Below are 23,821 nucleotides of genomic sequence, written 5' to 3' on the forward strand. Positions count from 1 at the left end.
GGGGTTGTTCACTCTGTTTCATTATTGTGCATAGCTTGTTCCTCTGCTAGCTACGGTTTTGATGTCGACGCTGCTGCGTGTGTTCTTCCGCAATGAGCAAATGTGAGTATTTTCGTGTGGATAGAGCGAATATTTCCGGCTGCATGCGTTAACCTCGTTAAAACACACCTGCTGTGAACGCGGCATAACTACGCATTAAACGGTAGTAAGCACTAACCACCAAGTTCCAATTTGCATCTCCTGGCTTGCGCCGCCGCCACCACGGAGGAAATAAACGCAGTGCTGCTGTAAATAGTGCCTCAAGTGCGCACAACACAAGCCTTTTTTTTTTTTTTTGTTCATTTGCCGCAGCGCTGATTCCGGCTCTCTCGTACGACCGTCCTATAGCACATGGTGGCGACATCAAGGAGCGTTTCGAAACTATTACGCTTGCATCGTCTACTTTTTAAGGTGTTCACCACCAGGGGAGAAACTGGTCCTACGCGATTCAACCCAGAATCTCCTCCTTCTGGTCTTTTAGCAATGTGGATGTCTGCTCCTGCTCTACCCTTCTCAGTCATGCTGAAAAGAAAGGCGCAGAGGTGTGTGTTGATTCGACAGTGGACCCTTGACTCACCATTCTGCAAAGCATGTGTGATAAAGGACAATTGCACGGCTACTTTCAACTGTTGCTGCCCGTGTACCACCTTAAATAATAATGTTTTTTTTTTAGTTTTCCTGTCGTAAATGGAGGTTTCGCACGTCTTCCTTTGAAATTATTTACATTTATGTAAAAATTGTGCCTATATTTACGGTATTGGAGGCCTAAGGCGTTGTTTTGCCTGCCTATTTTTGGCGCTTAAAACACTTTTTTTAATGCCTCAAAATCGGGCCTCTAATCTCACATTCATCAATAGCGCGTTTGTCATTCACTACTAGCACGTTTGTCGTTGACTGGGTAGTTGAGTGTTGAAGTCACACATATGTTGGGAGAATCAGCAAGTAGCGTTAATCATGCACTGGCAAACGTGCATTCAACCAAATGGAGACTAACCTGGAGACAACGTAAAAAGTAAATATGTGTTTTCATTCATAGTTGAGTATATTTTTGCTGTACAAAATAACTGAACTGATCTTTACAACTCCCCTTTGTATCCATATTTAAACTTTTTTACCAACTTGCCCAGTTATCAGTCTTACTGCAATCCCCTTTGTATTTGAGTCACATTTTATTATAATTAAAAATATTTTCAAGAATGGAAATATAATTAAATTTCGGCTTTTTTTGCACTTCTTCGTGAAAGTCACTCAGCATATTTTAGGCTTCTTTCGGTATGATTATTTGCTTGTCAGCTCAGTAGCATCTGGCAACTCTGCAGTGACCAGACGGCAATTGTCACTAGTTACAAGAGAGAATAAATGTAAATTACATCAGCAGTTGTGTTTGTTGTCTAGTATCAGTCGTGGATGGTGGTGCTTGCTTGTCTGACGTCAATTGTGGTGATGGTGCTTGTCTAACAGCTTTGCCATACATCCACTTTCACAATGTGGAATGGAGGGAGAATTTTTTTAGAGCGCAGCTCTTAGGCGCCCGTTCCTGCATTGAGCGGCGTTGCCGTTGGCGTCGTTGTAAACTGATGGCATGAAAAAAGAAAATGAGACAGGATTGAATGGGATTTGAACCCGGGCCCTCTGCATGGCTGTCAAGCATTCTACCACAGAGCCGCGCTGGTGCTTGAAACTCACTTGCAGAAAGACCCTGTACAGGTGTCATGTCGGGCAAGGAGTCACGTTAACCTACGTTAATTTATATGTAATATAGCATGACAGAAGAGCAAAATCACAACCAGGAGTACTATCGCGGAGCGATGCTTAATGCCTTACTCTATGCTATTCTTATTATCCACCACTCGCGACTGGCTGATTGCATTTATAACGTGGACGGACCGTCGCTCTGACCAATGGCTAAGTGCGAAAAGCACGAAAAGCATTGGCATCGGAAATAGCATCGTTCCGCGATTGCACCCCAGGCGTCACACAATCTTAATTGCGCAACAAGTGTGTGGTTTAAAGCTTCCCACCCACTGCAAAGTGCTCAGCCATAATTCTTCGTCATCGGCCGCATGCAGCATCAACAAAGTGTGCATAATACCTTTCAGATGTGTAGCGGGTACCTCGCTTATCCTCAGAAAGAAGAATAATGGCGTAGTGGGTGCTTCCCTTCTTTACAAAAATTATGATTTATGGCGTAGTGGATTCCTTGCGTGTGTACTTGTATTAGTTGCCTCAAGAGAGTTTAGAACGGACTCCAGAAAGGCCGCTCTTCCAGCTTTCGCTGGGACTGTGCTGCGCGTTCAGAGCAGGCCTAGTGTTTTAGAGTGCAGCTCTTACGCGCCTAATCCTGCGTGGAGTGGCGTTGCCGTCGGCGTAACCGATACAGCAAACGAGGATGAAAAAAAGTGAATGCGGAGTCTGCCGATATCACAAGCCACTGGCCTCTAACCTCGCTTTCTTCCTCCATCATGCGCACTGACCCCTCAGTGAGAGCTTGTGCGCATGCAGGGCTGGTACGTGCACTGCTGCTGGCTTTACTTGATTTGCAACGCCTGCAATGCACTGTGTGGCGTGCGTAGCGCTCGAGCGCTGTTGGCATTTCGCTCGGTTCGCAACGCCTCCAATGCACTGAGTGGTGTGCGTAGCGCTCGAGCGCTGTTGGCGTTTCGCTTGGTTCGCAACGCCACCAATGCACTGAGTGGTGTGCGTAGCGCTCGAGCGCTGTTGGCGTTTCGCTTAGTTCGCAACGCCTCCAATGCACTGAGTGGTGTGCGTAGCACTCGAGCGCTGTTGGCGTTTCGCTTGGTTCGCAATGCCTGCAATGCACTGAGCCGTGTGCGTAGCGCTCGAGCGCTGTTGGCGTTTCGCTTGGTTCGCAACGCCTGCAATGCACTGAGTGGTGTGCGTAGCGCTCGAGCGCTGTTGGCGTTTCGCTTGGTTCGCAACGCCTGCAATACACTGAGTGGTGTGCGTAGCGCTCGAGCGCTGTTGGCGTTTTGCTTGGTTCGCAATGCCTGCAGTGGCCAGAGTGGTGTGCGTAGCACTCGAGCGCTGGCAGTTTCAGTGGCAATATGTAACGAATGTTACATTGCTACAACTGCGGATAGCCAGAACTTCAAACACAGTTGGCATTGCTCCAACACAAAGCTGTGCTCAGAATTCGCATTAGACAGTATCGTAATCGTCGGTGAATGTTTTCTATTCCATTTTACGGGGCACGAGCACCAAGTGACATTTTTCGCTATTTTCCAGACCACCCTGTCCAGCGCTGGTGAAAATTGTCATAAAACCCTGTTAGAAACATCTTTAAAAGGAACCGGTGTGAGTCCCACTCCCAGGACCCTAAATCTTGCATTAGGTTTTTTTTTTTTTAGCTTTTTTTAAACCTTTAGCTGTTTTGCAAGCACTTTTTTCTAAATTCTTGTCTCTGTCGTCTGTTGGCTTTTCATTGAATCTTCTACGATACCCCTCAGGATTGCTCACTTGTTGCTTATAGTGGGGGCCTGTTAGGTGTTTGAATTGATAATTATTGCTACATGACGCAACTAGACTTAAAATAAAGCAAGTTTAAAATCTTACTTTGCAGTTTTAGAATAGGAAGTTTATGAACAATCGTAAGAAAGACACATTCATGCACACATAAAGAATACACGTGTGAGTGCAACTGGTGCTTTATTGTTGAAAGACCCATCTTACGTAAACTAAGAAGCATATGCGTATGACTGTGTGTGAACCAGACTGAAGAAAATTTGATTGCTAACAAAAATGTCATCTAATTGTTTGGTCTGGTTCATATGTTGCTCCTGTCGTGCACTAATTGTCTGTATGGAGCAGGCCTTTCAACAACAAAGCCGCGGCAGCATAACATGGCTCACCAGCTAGCCTATATTTAGTAGAATAGCAGGGGTTTAGCTGAGCTCATTTTCTGCTGATCCATCTGGCAGGTGGGCTTCAAAGGCTACGGCCTGAAGCCCGAGCAGATGTCCGCCAAGGCTGTCTTCTTCCACGAAGGGCAGCAGCACACCTTGCAGCACGGCTCCATCGTCATTGCAGCCATCACCAGCTGCACCAACACCAGCAACCCGTCAGTCATGCTGGGCGCTGGTCAGTACATTTGCATGGGCACCAGAAATGTATAGCCACACACTGCAGCCAAGTGCAATGCTAACTTCCCATCAGGGGATGACAAGCTTGCTAGAGTGCAGGTGTGTATCTACAGGTCAGGTCAGTAATACCTCTTGAACTCAAAGTAGTAAAAATGGAAAAAATTTTGAGATAATCAAAGATGCGGTAATTGCAGTGAAAAGTTGAATTCTGTCTGAAAAGCTTACCACTGACCAGCTTCTTAACAGGAGCGTCTAAACTGGATCTTTTTAAAGGTTTTAAAGAAAAAATGAAGACATTCCAGAGCTATCGACCACATGTACCTTGCGGCACTGCTTTGTCACTTAGGCCCGTATTCACAAACCAACCTTATCTTAACGCTATAAGGCGGCCTTTCGTATGGAAGGGAAACATGTAAGGATAAGAAAAGGACACAATGCGTTTCATAAACTCGCCTTATTTGGTTTTAAGGCAGCCTTATGGAAGGCGGCCTTGTCATAAGGAACGAGCATGGGAGCGAGGCTATGATCTTTTACTGGCTCATTGTTGGTTTATTAGCAAGGAAAAAAAAGCTGTATGCTCCTCAAAACAATAAGAAAAATGCAGGAGCGCATACCCGTGCAAGTGTTGGTAAGAACGCACCTCGCTGGCCGTGCCGTTTGCTCCTTTCCTTTGTTAACGTTTTACCATTGTCATAGGAAGCAGCGGCTAACGTAGACGCGCCGGCACATGCGGAGACAGATGCGCCGGTCCACGAAACGCTGGTTTCTACGAGGGCACTGACAGGCGAGCGAAGTTGCGAGCGTTTTTTGTCCGTCTGCTTACGTGTGTGGCTGTTTGCGTGGATCATACATATGCTTGTTATTGAGTGCGACAGAAAGGCAAAAAATGAATTTCACTGAAGATCCAGTGCTGCTAATCGACTTGAAAGCATCGCATGGTGACAGAGAAAAATTGTGATAGCACGTGGTGTTAGTGAAGGACAACACTAGAAAGTGGGAGCAGCTCAAAGCAGCAAGAGCGACGTGTAGCTGCACACCAAGCAGCGGCTACGTGAGTGCAAAAATGGGCAAACAATATCCCATCCTGCAGTGAAACACGTTGGCTTCTCCGCCGTACCCTGGCTGATTTTTTCACACATTTAATAATGCGGGGCAGTGTGGAAGTCACCATTCACAATTTGAAAAGTGCCTGCGCCATAGAAACCGAGCGCCACGAGCAGCTGAAGGAGCGTTGGCACAGGAAAACTGACTTAGTGGGGGCCGTTGCCCGCGGCAAGCTCGGTGACATGAAGTGCTCGCTAGCGGAATCTGCTTAGCAACAGTGGGAAACGGCGCAAATCGAAGCATTTGAAGAACTGAAACGACGCCTTCAGATGCCTCCGATACTAGCGCATTTCGATGAATACGCCGATACGGAAATCCACACCGATGCAAGCAGCGTAGGACTGGGCACAGTCCTTGTGCAGAAGACTGCCGGGCAGGAAAGGGTCATCAGTTATGCTAGCCGCTCGCTATCAAAGGCAGAAACGAACTATTCCACAACGGAAAAGGAGTGCCTAGCGATCATCTGGGCTACATCCAAGTTTCGCCCCTACCTCTACGACAGGCCCTTCAAAGTTGTGAGCGACCACCACGCATTGTGTTGGCTAGCTAACTTGAAGAACCCTTCAGGTCGGCTCGCACGGTGGAGCCTACGACTTCAAGAATTCGACATTACCGTCGTTTACAAGTCCGGAAAGAAACACTCCGACGCCGACTGCTTGTCTCGTGCCCCCGTCGACCCACCACCGCCCGACGACCACAATGATGGCAGCTTCTTGGGAGCCATAAGTACCGACGACTTAGCCGAACAACAGCGAGCCGACCCGGAGCTGAAGAGTCTAGTTGAATACCTGGAGGGCAGGACCATCGTTGTCCCAAAAGTATTCAGGCGAGGGTTGGCATCATTTTCCTTGAAAAACAACGTCCTCGTAAAGAAGAACTTCTCTCCTGCCCGAGCCAGCTACCTTGTCGTTGTACCTTCAGGACTGCGACCAGAAATTCTGCATGCCCTGCACGACGACCCGACGGCTGGACACCACGGACTTTCCCGCACGCTCGCACGAGTACAGGAAAAGTACTACTGGCCGCGCCTTGCCGCCGACGTCACTCGCTACGTGAGGACGTGCCGAGACTGTCAGCGACGAAAGACACTGCCCACAAGACCAGCAGGCTTCCTTCAGCCGATCGAGCCTCCTCGGCGACCATTCCAGCAGATCGGGATGGACCTCCTGGGGCCGTTCCCAACGTCGACTTGCGGAAATAAATGGATCATCGTGGCCACCGACTACCTCACCCGCTACGCCGAAACAAAAGCCCTGCCCAAAGGCAGTGCCGCTGAGGTAGCCAAGTTCTTCGTTGAGAGGATCGTCCTTCGACACGGCGCCCCAGAGGTTCTCATCACCGACAGAGGTACGGCGTTTACGGCTGACCTAACTCAGGCGATCTTGGAATACAGCCACACAAGCCACCGACGGACCACCGCGTACCACCCACAGACCAACGGCCTCACCGAGCGTCTAAATAAGACCATTGCCGACATGCCGGCCATGTACGTCGACGTCGAACACAAGACGTGGGATGCCATCCTTCCGTACGTGACCTTCGCGTACAACACGGCCGTACAGGAAACGACGCAGATGACGCCATACAAGTTGGTCTGCGGACGGAGCCCGGCAACAACGCTCGACGCCATGTTACCAAACGTGACCGACGAGGAAAACATCGACGTGACCACCTACCTACAGCGCGCCGAAGAAGCACGACAGCTCGCCCGCCTGCGCATCAAGACCCAGCAGCACACCGACAGCCATCGCTACAATCTTCGACGACAATTCGTGGAATACCAGCCCGGCGACCGTGTCTGGGTCTGGACGCCAATACGACGACGCGGACTGAGCGAGAAGCTTCGTCGACGATACTTCGGACCGTAGAAGGTACTTCAACGTCTCGGTGCACTCGACTACGAGGTTGTCCCCAACGGCATCACGAACTCTCAGAGGCGCCGAGCTCGACCCGAGGTCGTGCATGTGGTGCGCCTTAAACCATACTATGCTCGTTAACGCACCTGAGGACTCTAATGTTTGCTTTCTTTATTAGTTTTCTTTAGTATTGCATGTATTCATGTTCTGTTTTTAAGCATCGGGACGATGCTTTTTCAGAGGGGGGCATTGCCGCGAGTCTTATATTTCATGCGTTGAAGCTTCACCCACAAAGACTGTGGGCAACGCGCTGCGCAAGCCTCGCCGTGATCTGTAGGAAGCTTCGCGATTGTTTTGGAACAATCCGTTAAGATTACGCGCCACACGAGAATGTTCCAGCTTTGTCGAGAGATAACGCCGCCAACAGCGACATCGCTGGAAAGTTCGATAGCGCCTGTATAAAAGCCGACGCGCTTGACTGCTTGTCAGTTGATCGACGGACGACACCCTGTTCGCCGCTATCATTGTACAGCGTGTACTGCTGTAGTTCTAGTTCTCATTTTCCGGCCACAAGTTCGGCCAAATAAACACTTTCATCCTGCAAACGCCGACTGCTGTCTTTGTCGACGTCACGACCACGTGACAATATATATGAACTATATGAACTATAGGAATGCGCTGCACCCTCTCTGAAAAACAAATGTAAAAAGAGAACACTTTTTATGAAGGCTTCGTTGAATTTTGTGGACAAACTTCTTCCTGCTGGACAACATATTAAGCCAACGGGGAGAATTGTGCACATCACTTTTTTGTGGATATTTCAAGCCAAACATGCATTTTTCGATTTGCCTTTTAGGGGGCTTCTCAATATGCTGACAATATGCTGAAAATTGCAAGGAAGGTGTCGGTGCCACCTGAAAACAGCGTACTAGGGAAGGTCGTGACATACGATGAAACTCTACACTTGCGCATCCCTCATACCAAGCATTCTCAAACCTTTGGGGAACCCCGACGGCTTTTGCAGAGTGTCGTGGAACCCCTAACTTTTTCATGTACTTTTGGAATGAAGAAAATCGGAATAGCAAAAGAGGGGAGTGGGTTAATGACACTTCTCAATGCGTGCAACCACAGTATTAACACCGCTGCATTGGCCTGTTATCTTTAATTTCGAAGGCCATTGCTGTTGATAATGAAACTCGTGATAACACATAGATAGGCTAGAGTGCACTGGCATAGCCAGGTTCAGGGATGCTCAAATCCACCCTAAAAATTTTCAATTTTGCATGTGTACGTATATGCGTACACATACAAACACACACGAACATGCATAAAGGGTGCAACCCCCAGGAAGAAAATTTCTGGCTGCGCTGCTGGGCTAGCGATAGGCTAGCCCCCCCGCACTTCCTTGCCCATGTAAAGCACCTGCTGACCTTTGCCTGCTTCAGGCATTGCGTGCTGAAAGCAGTGTGTTCACACAATGTCACGTTATCTCGGGAGCACTTGCAATGTGGGATGGAGTTGGGAGAGAGAAAGGCGGGAGACAGCTGTGGCACGGCAAACTATATCTCACACAACACGGCAAAAAATGAACACAATCCCAATTCACAACAAAAAGTAACACATGCGAAAATGCTAAGGTAGTGCGCAATATCTGTACTAAAATAACAGAACATCCAAGCTCCACTAACTCAAAACAGTCTGGCCACTATGGCTTCTCATTCTGTCGCTACCCCACTCGAACGTTCTTACTGTTCGTGGTGTTTGCTAACTTGGTTCGGTGCCAAAGTAGAGGCAATGTCTCGTCGTCGAAGTTCCTGTAGACATCTTACAGTCGTCGCCGTCGATCAGCCTCTTCGGCAGTTGTCTTCATCGGCCATACCCTGGTCTTCATTGAAAACTTCGGTCTTGCCCGGTTAGGCCTAACTATAATGGCCTCTGCTCAGTGCCGCTCGACCAAACTGCTGACGTGGCTCTCCGAGGATTGAACGGTGGGTTGCAGTCGTCTTGCCAAGATGGTGAAGTGTTGCAGATGCCCTGAGAACTGCTGTGATGAGGCTGCCGCAAGCCCAGGAAGCCTCGCTCGGTTGACACCAAGGTCGACGGCCACCCTCTTAAGCTTCTCGTGCCGCTGCCTCCAGAACCGGGTCTCTGCTGCTCTCGTCATAGGTGCGATGCTGGCTTTCACCACCTTGCTCGTCTCGAACTCCACCGAACAATGCCAGTTTCTTCTCCTGGGGTTCCTCACCTCGGCTCGGGTCGCGTGCTACGCGCCCTTCCCCGGCCAATGGCGTGTGAGAATATGGCAGGAGTGCAAACCATCAGGGAATTTTCCATGCCCCGCACACAATCGCCACATTTCGACTTTCGGCACGTGCCTCGTGCCCCTTTACTCATGACACGCAAACGAAGCGCCGGACTCACAAAAGCCTGTTTTATCTTTTGCATAACAAGAAAAAAAGCATGCCCACCACTCGGTGAAACATCCTCGATACACCGGTCATAAGGCTAAGCCTAAATGCTCTTGCAGCCCACAGCTGGCATGAAACGATGCCTCTTGCGCATATCGAAGCGCTCGTTGTGCATTTTGTTTACAAAACGGTGCAGTGCTCAATCAGTGTATATTAAAGAATAACAGAGAGCTGAGCTAGTTGGTAAGTACAGGGATGCGACAGCTGCGCCAATTGCGCCATTTTGATACAATTTCGTTTTTCTGCGCTGAGCTGCTCCAAAACCGCGATATTTCTCGAAATTGCGCCACGCTGCGCCAAAACACCCCCGGTAACCGCAAAATTTTTCGGTTTTAGCCTCGTTTTAATGCAAAACGAAGCCGGTATTGGTGCCCTAATGTTGGGAGAAGCACCAGAGGCACCTTCATCCAATCCAGTTCGACTCAGTGGCGCTCAATTGACTCAAACAAAACGTTAATCTGTTCCGGTGTGTTTGCTGGTGGGCCGGTGGGCCTAAATGAAGTTTCTACTGCTGGTTCAAACGCTGCTTTACAGGGTCATTCAGCATGAGCAAAGGTGAGCGCCCATTTAATGTGGAAGCACCGCATAAAGAAAGTTAACTGACAAACGAGCCGTTTGGCACGTGCTGCAAATCTTAGTGGGGATGTGGTTATTGTTTGGTGTAGTCCGGTTCACTGCTGCCTTTGTTCAAATAGCAGTAATCACGTGCACGAATTCGCGGGTTGTATACAGTAAAGTCTTTTTAAATCTACTGACGAGTAAAGTGTTGTTTAGAGAAGTACTACATGCGAAAAACCCTGACCGCCTTAGCCGAAAGAGTTCATCAAGGTACTTGCTCCCCCCCACTCGCGGTGAAGGCCGACACCACAATGTGCTGAAAAAGGCCTTCCGTTTTTTGGGAAATGTGGACATTGGTCGACTAATCATTTTGACGTCGACGCGAGTGTGATCACCGCTTTACTGGCGCGAATGTTTGCTGGCACATACCAACGAGCACGTCAGTACCAGTTATCGCCAGCAACCTTATCGCGATCAGGATCTTTATATCTGCTCGGTAGCACGTGCGGCATAGCGCTATTGGTACTATACTGTTAATATATTGCACGCATAATATAGGCGACGAACCCAAGTATGCCGTTGGCTACCGCCACCTGAGCGGAAACGCAGATTGCGTGTCGCTTGCAGAAACGAAAGCAGCTCATCATTGTTAACCCAACGAAATCTTTGCCGTATCCCTACATGCGGTCACGAGCGGAGCGGGTAGGAATACTCCTCGGGAAAAGCTGTCGTACGGTAGAGCACGCGACCGACTCGGGAGTGATGGCGTCCGCTTTGTTGGAGACGCGCCGCACGAAACTAGGAAGGGTTCGGCTCTACGTGGCGACAGGCACTGCGTTCAATGAAACGATGCCGACTTTCGCTGTGCATAGCTCCCTCCCCCCCCCACCCCCCTCTCTCTCTCTCTCTCTCTCTATATATATATATATATATATATATATACAGTCGAACCTCGTTAATACGTACCCGCTTTAAGCGTACTAACGGTTAAAACGTAGTTGCGACGAATCCCCGACCGAGTCTCATAGAGCCTAATGCATTCGCTGACCGCATAAGCCGTAGTGCTTCACCCTACGCCTACCGGTTAGTGCGTACCCTGCGTACCGCGATAACGTTTTGTCCCATAAAATTTTACTGCGCCGCTAAACTTCTCAACGCCACAATGTGCCGCCAAAGGTTTTCAGTCTTTTCGAGAAGTGCGTGAATCGGTCTATCACCGATTCCGACTTCCGCGCGATTGCGGCGATGCCTTTGCGGGTAAGCATCGGGAAAGAACGAAGGTGAGGCGGCGGCCACCGACGAACACGCCAGCATGACTTATCGCCGACAACCTTATCACAATAAGTATCTTCAGATATCTGCTCGGGTACGCGTGCGGCGCAGCACTACTTTAAGCCTACTGCACGCATTTAATAGGCGACAACCTGGACGCGCTAGGCCGCCGATCGCTGCCGCCTCGTTGTGCGGGGCCGTGTTCAGGCGCGCGCCGCTTTGTAGAAACGAAAGCAGCTCGCCGTTGCGGAGTTGAGCGTTGCTGGTCGTGGGCGACGAGAAACCACTTTGCATAGACGCTATCACGCTAAACGCACGCGTACGGTACAGCAAGCGTAGCGCTGTTGTAACCATACTGCACGCTTTTATTGGGCGACCACGCTTCCGTTCGCTGCCAGGACCGCTAGAGCGTCGCGGAGTGCGCATCGCTTGCAGGAAGTTCGTCATTGCCGCGTTAACCGAACAAGCTCATCTGTGCTCATTCTGTGCACGGTCTGGAGCGAAGTGGGTACGAAGAACACTCCCACGACAAATGCGCGCGTGCGGTACAGCAAGCGGCCCGGCAGTAACGCCGTGAGCCGAGAAGGCGACGCGCTGCACGCAACTAGCCAGGAGACGATCAGCTCCACGCAGCAGTACCGCGTTGCACTGGAACTGTGTCAGTTTTCGTTTAGTAGCAGATCACGGTACGGACGCACACACATATGCCGCGGAAAGCCGACACTGTCCGTTCTGTCGCTATGTTGGTTGGTCACTGCGTATACCGGACCCTGTAATAGTTACGAAATGCTCCTTGGCGTCGCCACCGCGCGCTATCGGCACTATCGGACGGTCCGTGCGAGAGTACCAGAATCTTTTCTCCAGTTTGGGAAAAAGAAAGAAAAAGCTTTGCAGTGGGTACTTTAGGCAATATTTGCTGTGGCACTGTATTTATTTCTTTGCTGGCGGCGATGGCGTATGCGAGGAGATGCAAATTTTTACTTGGTGGTTAATGCGTACTACCGTTTAGTGCGTAGTTATGCGGCGTTCCCGGCAGGTACGCATTAACGAGGTTCCACTGTATATATATAAAATAAAGATAAGGGGGAGGACACACTTATGAAGATTGTACTTATTGGCTGGTTTGTCTTAGACGTTGCACGACATATAAACACCGGACTTGGACTTTTCTCTTGAACTATATATACATATGGCAGCTCTCTTTAAAATGGACTTTCTCCTCAAGACCTTCTTAGCAGGGCGGAATACAAAATTCCGCGCATCGGTGCTTAGTGAAGTGGATTGCAACAATGACATGATCAGCCAGTGGCGTATAGGCCAGGTGTAAAGGACCTTGGTGCAAATTCACCAATGCACAAGGCCTTACTGGTTTCCGGAGAATTCACTGGCATTATTCAGCATGTTATGCACTGAAAACATAATTGTGGTGGTGACATCTAAATGTTCGCATATATTTTTTTGTTACTGTTCCAAAAGCAAGCTTTGTTTGTGAAGCTGCTCCAAATTTGGAATTTTGAGCTCCAAAACGGAGTTTTTTTTCCCCTTAACCTGCTCCAAATTTGGATTTTTCTGCTCCAAAAGAGAGATTTTCCTGCTCCAAAAATTGATCCAAATCCTATTTTGGCTGTTGCATCCCTGTAAGTATTCCTTCTAAATAGACAAGGCGGGCAAACAGACACAAGGAAGAAGTCGGGACAGCTGACTTCTTTCTTGTGTCCTTGTTTGCACGCCCTGCCTTTTTAGAATGTGTATAAAAGCTGGGCCACGTGAACACTGGTGCGCCATGAGCCACGAAGCAACCCGCATTCCCATTAATGTTGTTTGAACAGCCAATATCTTCCATATCTCGACTTCCAGAATTACTGAATCGATCCCCGTGCACGTGTTTTGAACTGCACTCACGAGCATGAATTTCCAGCGCTCTACGAACTCTGTCACCGCAAATCGCACAAATTTTATGGCGCGTGCTAGACAAGTCTTTAGTGCCGCTACCGCGTGGGTTTCTCGCTACCCGCAGACACGCAATGTGCAGATGCGATGCGCGATGGTTCTGTCAAATGCAAAATTCTGCAAGCTTTCTCGTTGAAGTCATCGATGGAGTGCTAAGGGGGGTAAAATGAGAGCGAGTCATATTCATTGTGATTGCTTGCGGAACCCTAATACGTCTGTCACGAAACCCCTGGGCTCCGCAGAACTCATGCCTTATACAACTCCCAAAGGAGAAGCCCGTCAGCTCTGCTGGTCACCCACCTCCACAGAGCGGAATGGCACCCAGTTTTTCTTCTTAATATCTACAAGGATACCTCTGTTTGTTCTCTGATCCACTGTGCTGTCTCTTAAGCTTACGTCTGGGTGATTCCACCTAAGATTGAACATACGATGGCTGGTCGACCTCTTAAATTTATTTCAAAATTTTATATATTATTGCCTGATGAGTGGAAAGAAGTGATCCACAATTTGTTTTGCCGCCAAAAATTTCTTCGAAGCACAGGAAATCAATAATGACGAAGAGGTGGAGTGGAGCGCTTATCCGCTCTGCTGTTTTGGCCAACTTTCGTTATGAATTGCACAAAATATATTAAAGTTAGGTCGCTGAAATTTATTTTACTAAATATATGCATGTTTTTGCATCTGCTGAGGTATTTTTAGTTTTTGTGTGTAGTGTAGATGTTTTTATAAAAAACCTCAAAACTGGCCCAGGAAACGTTACTTTCTTTACTTTGAACGTCTTTATCTCAAAAAAGCCTTGTAGCAGAGCGACGAAAATTCCGCATTATGTTCTTTGCATGCTTATCTACCAAACTGCCGAATCTTATCTTTATATAACGTTTCAGTAAAGAGATATGGTCGGGCTAAGTTCAAGAAAACACCGAACAATGGAAACTTCTGACGATGATTAAAAAAAACCCATTTTTTACATTTCTTAAACTTTGTCCTCTTATTCTCCTCCACATCACCTTTCACAATCATTGAAAACATGTTGCATAATGTCATTGCACTAATAGTGACGGCTCCTCCAATGAGACCCTTAGGCAAGGATTGGCAATTCCGACTTCTTGCCCAGCAAGTGTATAAAATACAGGCAGGATTGAATTTCTTTTTATTGTCACGTGGTCGTGACGTCGACGAAGGCAGCAGTCAGCACGTCGAGATGAAACTCTTTATTAGGCCGAACTTGTGGCTGAGAAACTGAAAGCTACAGCAATACACTGATAGCGGCGAACAGAGCGTCGACCGTCGATCAACTGACAAGCGGTCAAGCGCGTCGGCTTTTATACAGGCGCTATGAAACTTTCCAGCAATATCGCTCGTGGTGGCGTTATCTCGACAAAGCTGGAACATTCGCGTGCGGCGCGCAATCTTAACAAAATGATCTACTAAAATCGTGAAGCTTCTCGAACACTGCTTCGCGGCCAGCGTCGAGCATTGATAACCGTCCTTGCTGGTCAAACTCGAACACTTCAAAATAAAAGAAGAAGCGGGCGTGGCATTATTAAAAGGCCAGCAGTACCGAAAAAGGCGTTGCCGGCACTGAAGACGTTAATTTTGAAATTATTTGGTCACTGCAGTGGCCACGAGCGTGGGGCTACCGAGCAGGCGCGTGCGCACTCAAGATGCTCGTTGTAAGAGACGGTGCAGTGAGAGCTCGTTTTCGCGTCCTCAGACCGATTGAGTTCGAAACAGCAACACCTCTCGAGTGACTTGAATGCATGTGCACTGAAGATTCGCTCTTCTATCCGCCCTCTGTTCGCATCGCAGCTAGGCGTTGATAACACGGCGGAGATGGAAGCAAGATGAAAACGCTATGAGCGCTCGCTTCACGCACGCTGCTGCCAGAAAAACTGCGCTGCGCCAGTTGCGATCAGTGGAAAGCATGAACGTGGCACTCCAGTGGCAAAGCAAAATATGGAATGTCAAAGGAAAGAAAAGCAAAACTATCGGTAACCGGATGCGCTTGCCTATCTTAGATGTCGGCAGCAGACGGCCTGAACTGGCCGCGCGTTCGGTGCGCAGTTCACACTTCATTCGGCGCGGATAGTTCTTGTGCTTTGCTCTTACTCTACTCCTCCTGTGCGTCTCATGGCGAGAAAGTATAGCTCTGAATGAGTGTATTGTTGAGACTACCTTTCGAAGCACAAGAAGCTTAAAGGAGTACTGACACGAATGTTCAAAAATTCGGATTGTTGCTCTAAATAAAAATACTGGTGTCGAGAAACCTAAAACGACTACTGTGGTGCCTGGGAATGCATCGTATATATTTTAATTAGCGCCAACTTAAAAAGACACTTTCGGTTTCGATATCGAGGGAGTGGCTTCTCAGTGTCGTTTCATAGCAGTGTGACGTCACGGAGATACAGAAACTCGCGACGTAGTAACGGCAAATCCGTCATCTGCTCGTGGTGCACATAAACAACGATGAGTGAATTGTTGTCCAGTGACCCTGACAGTGATTTCTACGATTTAGGCTGCATGCAGGACGCAGAACTCGCAAACTCGGGGAAACTGTCTTGACTCGTCGGGATAATGTCCTTGCATTGGGGCTGGCTTGCAGATGCTCAGCGACGAAAACTTTAAAGTCAAATTAAAATATTTTATTCGTGTTCTCCGACTCCGGTGTGTGAACAGCATTGATGCTGCATACCGAGGAAATGAAAAATGTCCCTTTTGCGATGTCTCAAAATCGTGTCAGTACTCCTTTAATTATTGCAAAGAAGGCAAAATTTCGCAGAGTTACCGACCTAGACATAAATGCTTTGAAGGAACCTTTAACGCCCGAAAGATCAGTGACTGTCAGTGAGACGGACTACTTGTGCTATGCGTGCTTTTGCTACCACTGCAATGAAAGATCTGCACGGAACGCACAGTTTAACTATGACATTCTTATGCCCCCTGAAAAAGAAATCGACGTCATTAACCAGATCACTGCGACTACCTATGCACGTGCGTTCAAGTCTGTTCAAGTTGCTGTTTTGAACTCAATCGGTCTGAGGACGCGAAAACGAGCTCTCACTGCGCCGTCTCTTACAACGAGCAACTCGGGTGCGCGCGCGCCTGCTCGGTAGCCCCGCGCTCGTGGCCGCTGCAGTGACCAAATAATTTCAAAATTAATGTCTTCAGTGCCGGCAACGCCTTTTTCGGTACTGCTGGCCTTTTAATAAAAAGAAATTCAATCCTGCCTGCATTTTATACACTTGCTGGAGAAGAAGTCGGAATTGCCAATCCTTGCCTATGGGTCTTATTGGAGGGGCCGTAACTATTAGTACAACGACATTATGCAACATGTTTTTAATGATTGTGAAAGCTGATGTGGAGGAGAATAAGTGGACAAAGTTTAAGAAATGTAAAAAATGGGTCTTTTTTTTAATTGTCGTCAGAAGTTTCCATTGTTCGGCGTTTTCTTGAACTTAGCCCGATCATATCTTTTTACTGAAACGTTATATAAATATAAGATTCGGCATTTTGGTAGATAAGCATGCGAAGAACATAATGCGGACTTTTTGTCGCTCTGCTACAAGGCTTTTTTTGAGATAAAGACGTTCAAAGTAAAGAAAATAACGTTTCCTGGGCCAAGTTTGAGGTTTTTTATAAAAACATCTACACTACACACAAAAACTAAAAATACCTGAGCAGAAGCAAAAACATGCATATATTTAGTTAAAGAAATTTCAGCTACCTAACTTTAATATATTTTGTGCAATTCATAACGAAAGTTGGCCAAAACAGCAGAGCGGATGAGCGCTCCACTCCACCTCTTCGTCATTATTGATTTCCTGTGCTTCGAAAAAATTTTTGGCGGCAAAACAAATTGCGGATCTCTTCTTTCCACTCATCAGGCAATAATGTATAAAATTTTGAAATAAATTTAAGAGGTCGACCAGCCATCGTTTGTTCGATCTTACGTGGAATCACCCGTCTATAATTTTTCGTTCCATGGCACATAGTGTGGTACATAGCTTCTTTTTAAGTTTCTTTGTTATTCTGCGGGTTTCTTCCCATGTGTTAGAACTGGCAAAGTGCAATCGTTGTACACTTTCCAATTTAGTGACTGGCGGGAGTGAAGGGCATGAAAGATGTGCCAGACGATGCAGAGGAAGCAATGGGCTGTGATCGGAAGGGTAAAGTACTTGATGGTGTGCAGTGGAGTGAAAAAAGTACTGGATGGTGTGCGGGACACTTCCACGCACCCAATTGGCGGGGAGACAGCTCGACATTTCAAGAAGACAACTCGAGAAGCAGCTGGGATTGTCTGTGGGCACCGGTCGACGGCGGTGAAGCCAGCATCGCATTGGTGACGAGAGCAGCTCGTGCGGGGTCTGGAGGATGCAGCACTAGGAGTCCAGGAGTCCGTGGTGTGGCCATCGAACTCTGCAACAGCCGGGTGAGGGTCCTCGGACTCTCATCAGCCTCGTTACAAAGCTTCCTGGAGCTTCTATGACGCTCCACTTTCAATGACTGAATGGGATAGACCCGCAGAACAATCCCCAGGGTGCCACGTCGGCACCTGACAAGGCACTGGGTATCGCTGACGACCGCTAGGCCTAACCCTGGAGGCCTACACACATAAAGTTAATGTATCAGACTCTAGAGGAAAAGCTGGGCTGGTAAAGCAGCAACCACAAGAGCACCAACATGTTTGTACGTTGTCATTGTTGCCATTACAGCGATTTAGAGAAGTGCTAAAATAAGCGTTATACAACACTGACAATTTTCGCAATATCAATCATAAAGAAGCATTTGCACGTATTGCACATTGTTTCATGCTTATTACGAACACTTTTAGAAAAGATACGATCGCTATTTATTCAGTCTACTGTGCGCAGAAAGGAGCGTTTGTAGGCGGGTTTACTAGATGGCACCACCATATCAATATTCGGGAGTGCGTGAGTGTTGGCTGATTGCGCCGGATTGCACGTTGTGTAGATTGTAGTGTCTCATTGCCTGTGTTTTCTGTTACCACGTACCAACAACTCAACTTCGTGTGACATTCGTGTTTTTTTTTTTTTTAGCGCAATCCAGGATGGACTACAAGGAAGCGATAAAACAAGCACAGAAGGTTATATACAAACTGGTCACAACCGAAGGTTTTCTAGTCTTTTTAATGGCGATAAAACCTTTGTGGGCTGTGTAACTTAGTTTTGATTGAAGCTTTCGCGTAACGTCTCACTGACATTCACCACGGCATGCTGCAATGGATATTGTTCTGTTTTATGGCACTCTGTGCTTAAGTACGGCTGCACTGAGCTGAAAGGATGTGGATAAAGGCATACAGGTGTCTCGTCGTTGCGAGTCGAAGCACCGTGCGACCACGGCCTACACTCTTTGCTTTGAGCTGCAAATAAGTCGTGTGACTCTTGTGCCAGCAATTAGGGAAGCTCTATTAAGGCGAAAGCTTTAGATGCCTGATCAAACGCGCAAATTGACTGTCGGCGTCTCGCGTCAGCAGCGTCGGATCAATACATCGACTGAGAAGAAAAAGAAGATGGCTTTTGCCTTCGAGTCGTCTTACGTGAATACATAAGGGACCCTTCAAGTTTTTATCTAGGCATTATTGGTAGTGTGTGCCTACTAAAAACCATGCACAAATAGTTGGAAATTTAAACTGTTATCATTCCGGCCAGCTGCACGGACAACACTACACTAACACACAGCTTCACGCATCAAAAAACAGCATGCACAGGTACGTGGCTTAGGTTTGCAGATTAAAACTGGATAACGTGGTCAAATCTAACGAGCGTCTCAGGAGCTGGTAACGTTCGTGTTGGTCCATCATGGCGGTAATGGCGGCGCCTATGCGGTTGCAGGTTTCAATTAGGGGTGTGCGAATATTCGAAATTTCGAATATTTTTTTAATAGTGTTTGGTGTTCGATTCGATTCGCACTGGAATTTTACTATTCGAACTATTCGAACTTCCCAAAGACAAATACAGTCAACGTCCGATTAAAGGTGACCCCTACAGATTTTCAATATCCTTCACCTCATTACACTCTCGTATTGCGGCAAAGCTGTCTTTGAAGCTTCGTTACGGTCGACCTTAGCCTAGACACAATGTCCGATTGGAAGTGGTCCCTGGATTTTTAATATGCTTCACCTCATTACACCCCCGTATTGCGGCAAAGCTGCCTTTCAACTCCGCTACGGTCACAAATGTACTAAAATACTCAAGAAAACGCTAGTTCCAATATGGAGATGAAAGATGTGGCAGAGGTGGGGGCTCAATTAATGCTGTTTTGGACCTGAAATTTGGGCAGCAAGTCTGAAGAATTGGACAAAATTTCACATGTTACTGACGTCTACGAGGCAGATTTGGAACTCCTGACTTGAAGGGAGCACACCCTTGTCCGCCACATCAGTTGGGCTTCCACAGCAGTTGAAAGAGGAGGAGAGGCTGAGGAAATGGCATCTTTGCCTATCACGTGTATAGTGTTGTCGCCAACGCTTTGGTTGCACCAAATCGTACATAAATACAATTCGGCCTCTACATTGCCTCATTCTTGATAAGACAACTATGAAACACCACCCCACCACAGCTTCCTAAACCTAGCAAAAAGAAACACTTTCGTGTTGCTATCTCGTAAGAACATACTTAGGGATTCTCTGCAACTTTTTTCTCTAATTTCACTTCGAATTATTCGAAAAATGTTTCAGAAATATTCGAAAATTATTCGATTCGATTCACACTCAATCTTTATTATTCGAATTTACTTTGCACCCAAAATTTTGCTATTCACACAGCTCTAGTTTCAATACATAGGCCCTATGGGGAACCTTTCCTCTAGAGTCAGTGCATTAACTCTCTGCCTATACGTGACACAAAAGATGACATCCTGCAAGCAAGGCAATGACGATGGGCTTTCCTCGAAAGAGTTGAGACATTACACTTCGGACGCGACGCGGCCAACAACAGGGCTTTGAGGAAATCCAGTCCGCAACACAGTAAGAGCGTTCCATTGTATCCGCTATTGGGAGAGAGAGAGAAAACATTTTATTAAAAATATATAAACCAAGCATGTGGGAGGGAACCCTAGTCCGGGGTTCCTATGATGATCTCAGCGACGACACGGGCCCGTCCAACCAATGCATGGCGGACCTCTGGAGGCCCGTCGCAGAGGGCATTATCCCACAGCTCTTTGGTGTGGAAGGGGCGCAGGATGACTGGAAGGGGAGGGAATAATTTTGCGGTGCACTCCACCGTGACATGGAACGCCGTTGGGGAGCTGCCACAGCCCGGGCAAGAGTCTGCGTAGCGGTCAGGGTAGAATTTATGCATGGAGAGGAGGCTGGGGAAAGTACTCGCTTGAAGTTGGCGGAGTGCCACCTCTTCCTCTCGCGAGAACGACGGTGGTGGCGGGAACATGGTTTGTCTAGCTCTGGTGTAGTATGTTAATATGTCTCGGTATGTGAGTGGAGGACCCACTTGATCTGGACTCTCGGCCTCGCCATGCCGGGCAGCTCGGTGGGCAATTTCTCGAGCAACCGCGTGAGCGTGGTCATTACCCGGCAATGAGGCATGGCCAGGAGTCCAGAGCAAGTGGATATGTTGTGGGCTAGATGTGTCTATCTTTGTTTGACGACTTGTGTAGGATGTAGTGAGCCGCCTTGGGGAAGCCGCGTCCCATCAAAAAGGCTCGGCGTGCTTGCTGGGAATCGGTTATATGTACACCTCTCCAGGAATCTGAAGAGCATGTCGTACAGCAAGTGCGACACCAAGGACTTCGCCGTCTGTAGGTGTAGCAAAGAGGCGGCCGTAAGTAAAGTTTCAGTGCCGTCCAACACTACCGCAGAATACCCGTTGCAGCAACGTGCAGCATCGGTGTATAGCGTATTGGGAAGTGAATGTTGCTGGACTGAGCTGGAGATTGAAGAGTCAGAGGACTTATTCTTAGTTTGTTTATTCTTAGATTAAATGATTGATATTTCTTCTTGTGTATTTGTTTCTTTTTTTTATTGTTTGCTCTAGTTTTGAGTTTGATAATTGTGGTGTGCTCTGCCGTCCCACGTGTCTGTCTCATTCCATCTGCCGGAAACATCAGCAGCCCCGAGATTTGTGACAGTGACAGTGGTTGGTCTGGAGCTGAGAATAATAATGTCAAGCTAGGGTGTGCACCCATTGGTGCAGGCTTGTGGGCCTCCGAGATAGAAATGCTGCTGCCACCTTTTAATGTTGCACCTGTTTCATTATGTGCAGTTGTGTGTTTCATTTCCACCATTTTTTTCTTGGGACAATCATGGCCTGACTACCATTTTTTAATTCATTCGCCCTCAAGCAGCTTCTGACGCAGAGGTCATACATGAACTGCAGGTTCTTGTGTTGCAAAAAATAAACCAATAGGGCAGCATCTCTCCACAGGTTTAAAAACAACCTATTCCTCTTGCAGGGCTACTGGCCAAAAAAGCCGTGGAACGGGGTCTATCCGTGTCGCCTTACATCAAGACCAGCCTCTCACCAGGCAGTGGGGTGGTCACCTACTACCTCCAGGAGTCTGGCGTAGTCCCCTATTTGGAGAAGCTCGGTTTCAACGTGGTTGGTTACGGCTGCATGACCTGCATTGGCAACAGTGGACCCCTGCCTGACCCAGTGGTGGATGCCATTGAAAAGGTTCAATCACTCAACTGTGCTATCCAAAGCAGATTCACAGCTGCCCGCTTTCACGTTCATTTGGGTCAACTTGGCCAGGATTCCAATTCGAGGACTCTCGTGTGGGCATGTGCATATCTGCATATGCAAGCCAAAAATTTGTATGCATATGTGTTTGTATTGTGTTGCAAATTTTGTTAAGTGGAGGTTTCTGCTTCAACCGTAAAATACTCGCACAGATTGTTAGAGTAGTAGTGCATCTCATTAATGTAGCGTTCCGACTTCAAGGCGATTTACTCAGGCATTGATTTTGAGAGAGACAGATGATGTGTTCCGCCATGTATTCTCCCTGTTGCCAACACAGCCTGATCTTGCTCCCTTGACGCTTCACTCTCCCGCGCTTCATTATTCACACCTGATGTTGTAAAATGTGAAGATATTGCCGATCGAGGCGCATTCTGTCTGCCTACCCAGGTATCAGATTGTCTTCAAGTTGCGAAGCTGCCTCGATAACTTGAAAGGGCCCACAGAACTTATCATTGCAACTCCCTATTCACTTCCACCCCATAACGTAGTCTCCATGTTGTATGTCTGGTACATCACTGTTCTGTCTACTGTCCAAGATCCTCTTCATTTTCATTTTGTGGGCCTCTTGGTGTCTCGCAGTTTTCTTTCTTTCAAAAAGCACTAGATTTTCAAGAAGGCCCAGCTCGCGGTCTTCTAGAAGCACCCAGTTCCTGAAGCCGCAGAAAGAGGGCTATGTCTCAGACCACTTGTGCACGAATGATTGTGGTGTCTTACAGCGGTTTCAAGGCAGCACTTCCAACCAGCACTGTACCTGGTTTGTGTACATCGTCATGTACTGCTTCACGTCTTGTCTAGCACGCTTAACAAGGCCATTGGCAGCGGGGTGGTATGGTGAGCAAAACTTGATTCTCATTCCGGGATCGTTCGCCCATTTGAAAGCTTTGTGCTCTGAGAAGCAGCACCGTTGTCGCACACTAATGTCTTTGTGTTCTGAAAACATTGTGCCTTTCGTTCCCTGGCTGTAACCATCCTCGTGCAATCATCGATAGCGAGCAGGAAAGCTTGCATTTTCTTGACCCCTTCCTCTTTTTAAGCTTGGCGAAGTCCAAGTGCACAACGTAGACTAGAACACTGGAGCGCTCTATTATCATTATGTCCGTGGGCTGCTTGAACTTGACTTAGTTCGTTTAGCACTCATGGCATGTGAAGATGTAGTTTCTGATGTCATCTTTCATACCTGGCCACATAAATCTTTTTAGCAGTTTGTCGTACGGTCGTCAAAAACTGCCATGTCCACCTGCTTCTGGGGTGTCGTGGTTGTCGAGAGTAACGATAGGACGACGCGGACGTACGGCTGGGCCGGCGACTAACTGCCCGGCCATGTTTATTGATACTATGTATATACCCCTGTAACCCCTTAGTGGCGCCGTCTGTTAGTGTGTTAGAGTAAGTGATGCCACCTAGGATTAATATAACAAAATACAACGACACTACATCTCTCTTTCCAAGATCTACAAATTCAGTCTTTTGGGTGGGACCACACGCCTCCCGAATCTGGTAACCTTGTGGGGTATGCTGTCAGGGTCTGCGCTGCTACTCGTATCGTGCTGGCCATGTGATGGTTCTTCCTGGCTGAGTCTGAGCTCTTGGTTTGGGCTCGAGCTCGAGCTCGGAAGGGAGACTGGGGATGACGCACTGAGATCTGGGGAATAAGGCACGAGATGCCGTCGGTTTCGTTGTATAACTCCGCTGGGAGTTTCCACAATGTAGGATCGGGGACGCTGGCCCCGGCAAAGAACTTGGGCCCGTTACTCCGCATC

General features: G+C 47.8%; 1 protein-coding gene across 3 annotated transcripts in view; it reads left to right on the forward strand.

Moving 5' to 3' along the window:
• The window catches only part of LOC119394543 (cytoplasmic aconitate hydratase), a 486,597-nt gene that overhangs the window by 209,995 nt on the left and 252,781 nt on the right, over window positions 1–23,821 (forward strand). For all 3 annotated transcript variants that reach the window (XM_037661865.2, XM_037661864.2, XM_037661866.2), the window contains 2 exons: window positions 3,978–4,137; window positions 21,775–21,995. In XM_037661865.2, coding sequence (XP_037517793.1) covers window positions 3,978–4,137; window positions 21,775–21,995 — 381 coding nt within the window. The remainder of the gene's footprint in view (window positions 1–3,977; window positions 4,138–21,774; window positions 21,996–23,821) is intronic.

This window comes from Rhipicephalus sanguineus, chromosome 5 (genome assembly GCF_013339695.2).
Source record: "Rhipicephalus sanguineus isolate Rsan-2018 chromosome 5, BIME_Rsan_1.4, whole genome shotgun sequence".
Lineage (NCBI taxonomy): Eukaryota > Metazoa > Arthropoda > Arachnida > Ixodida > Ixodidae > Rhipicephalus > Rhipicephalus sanguineus.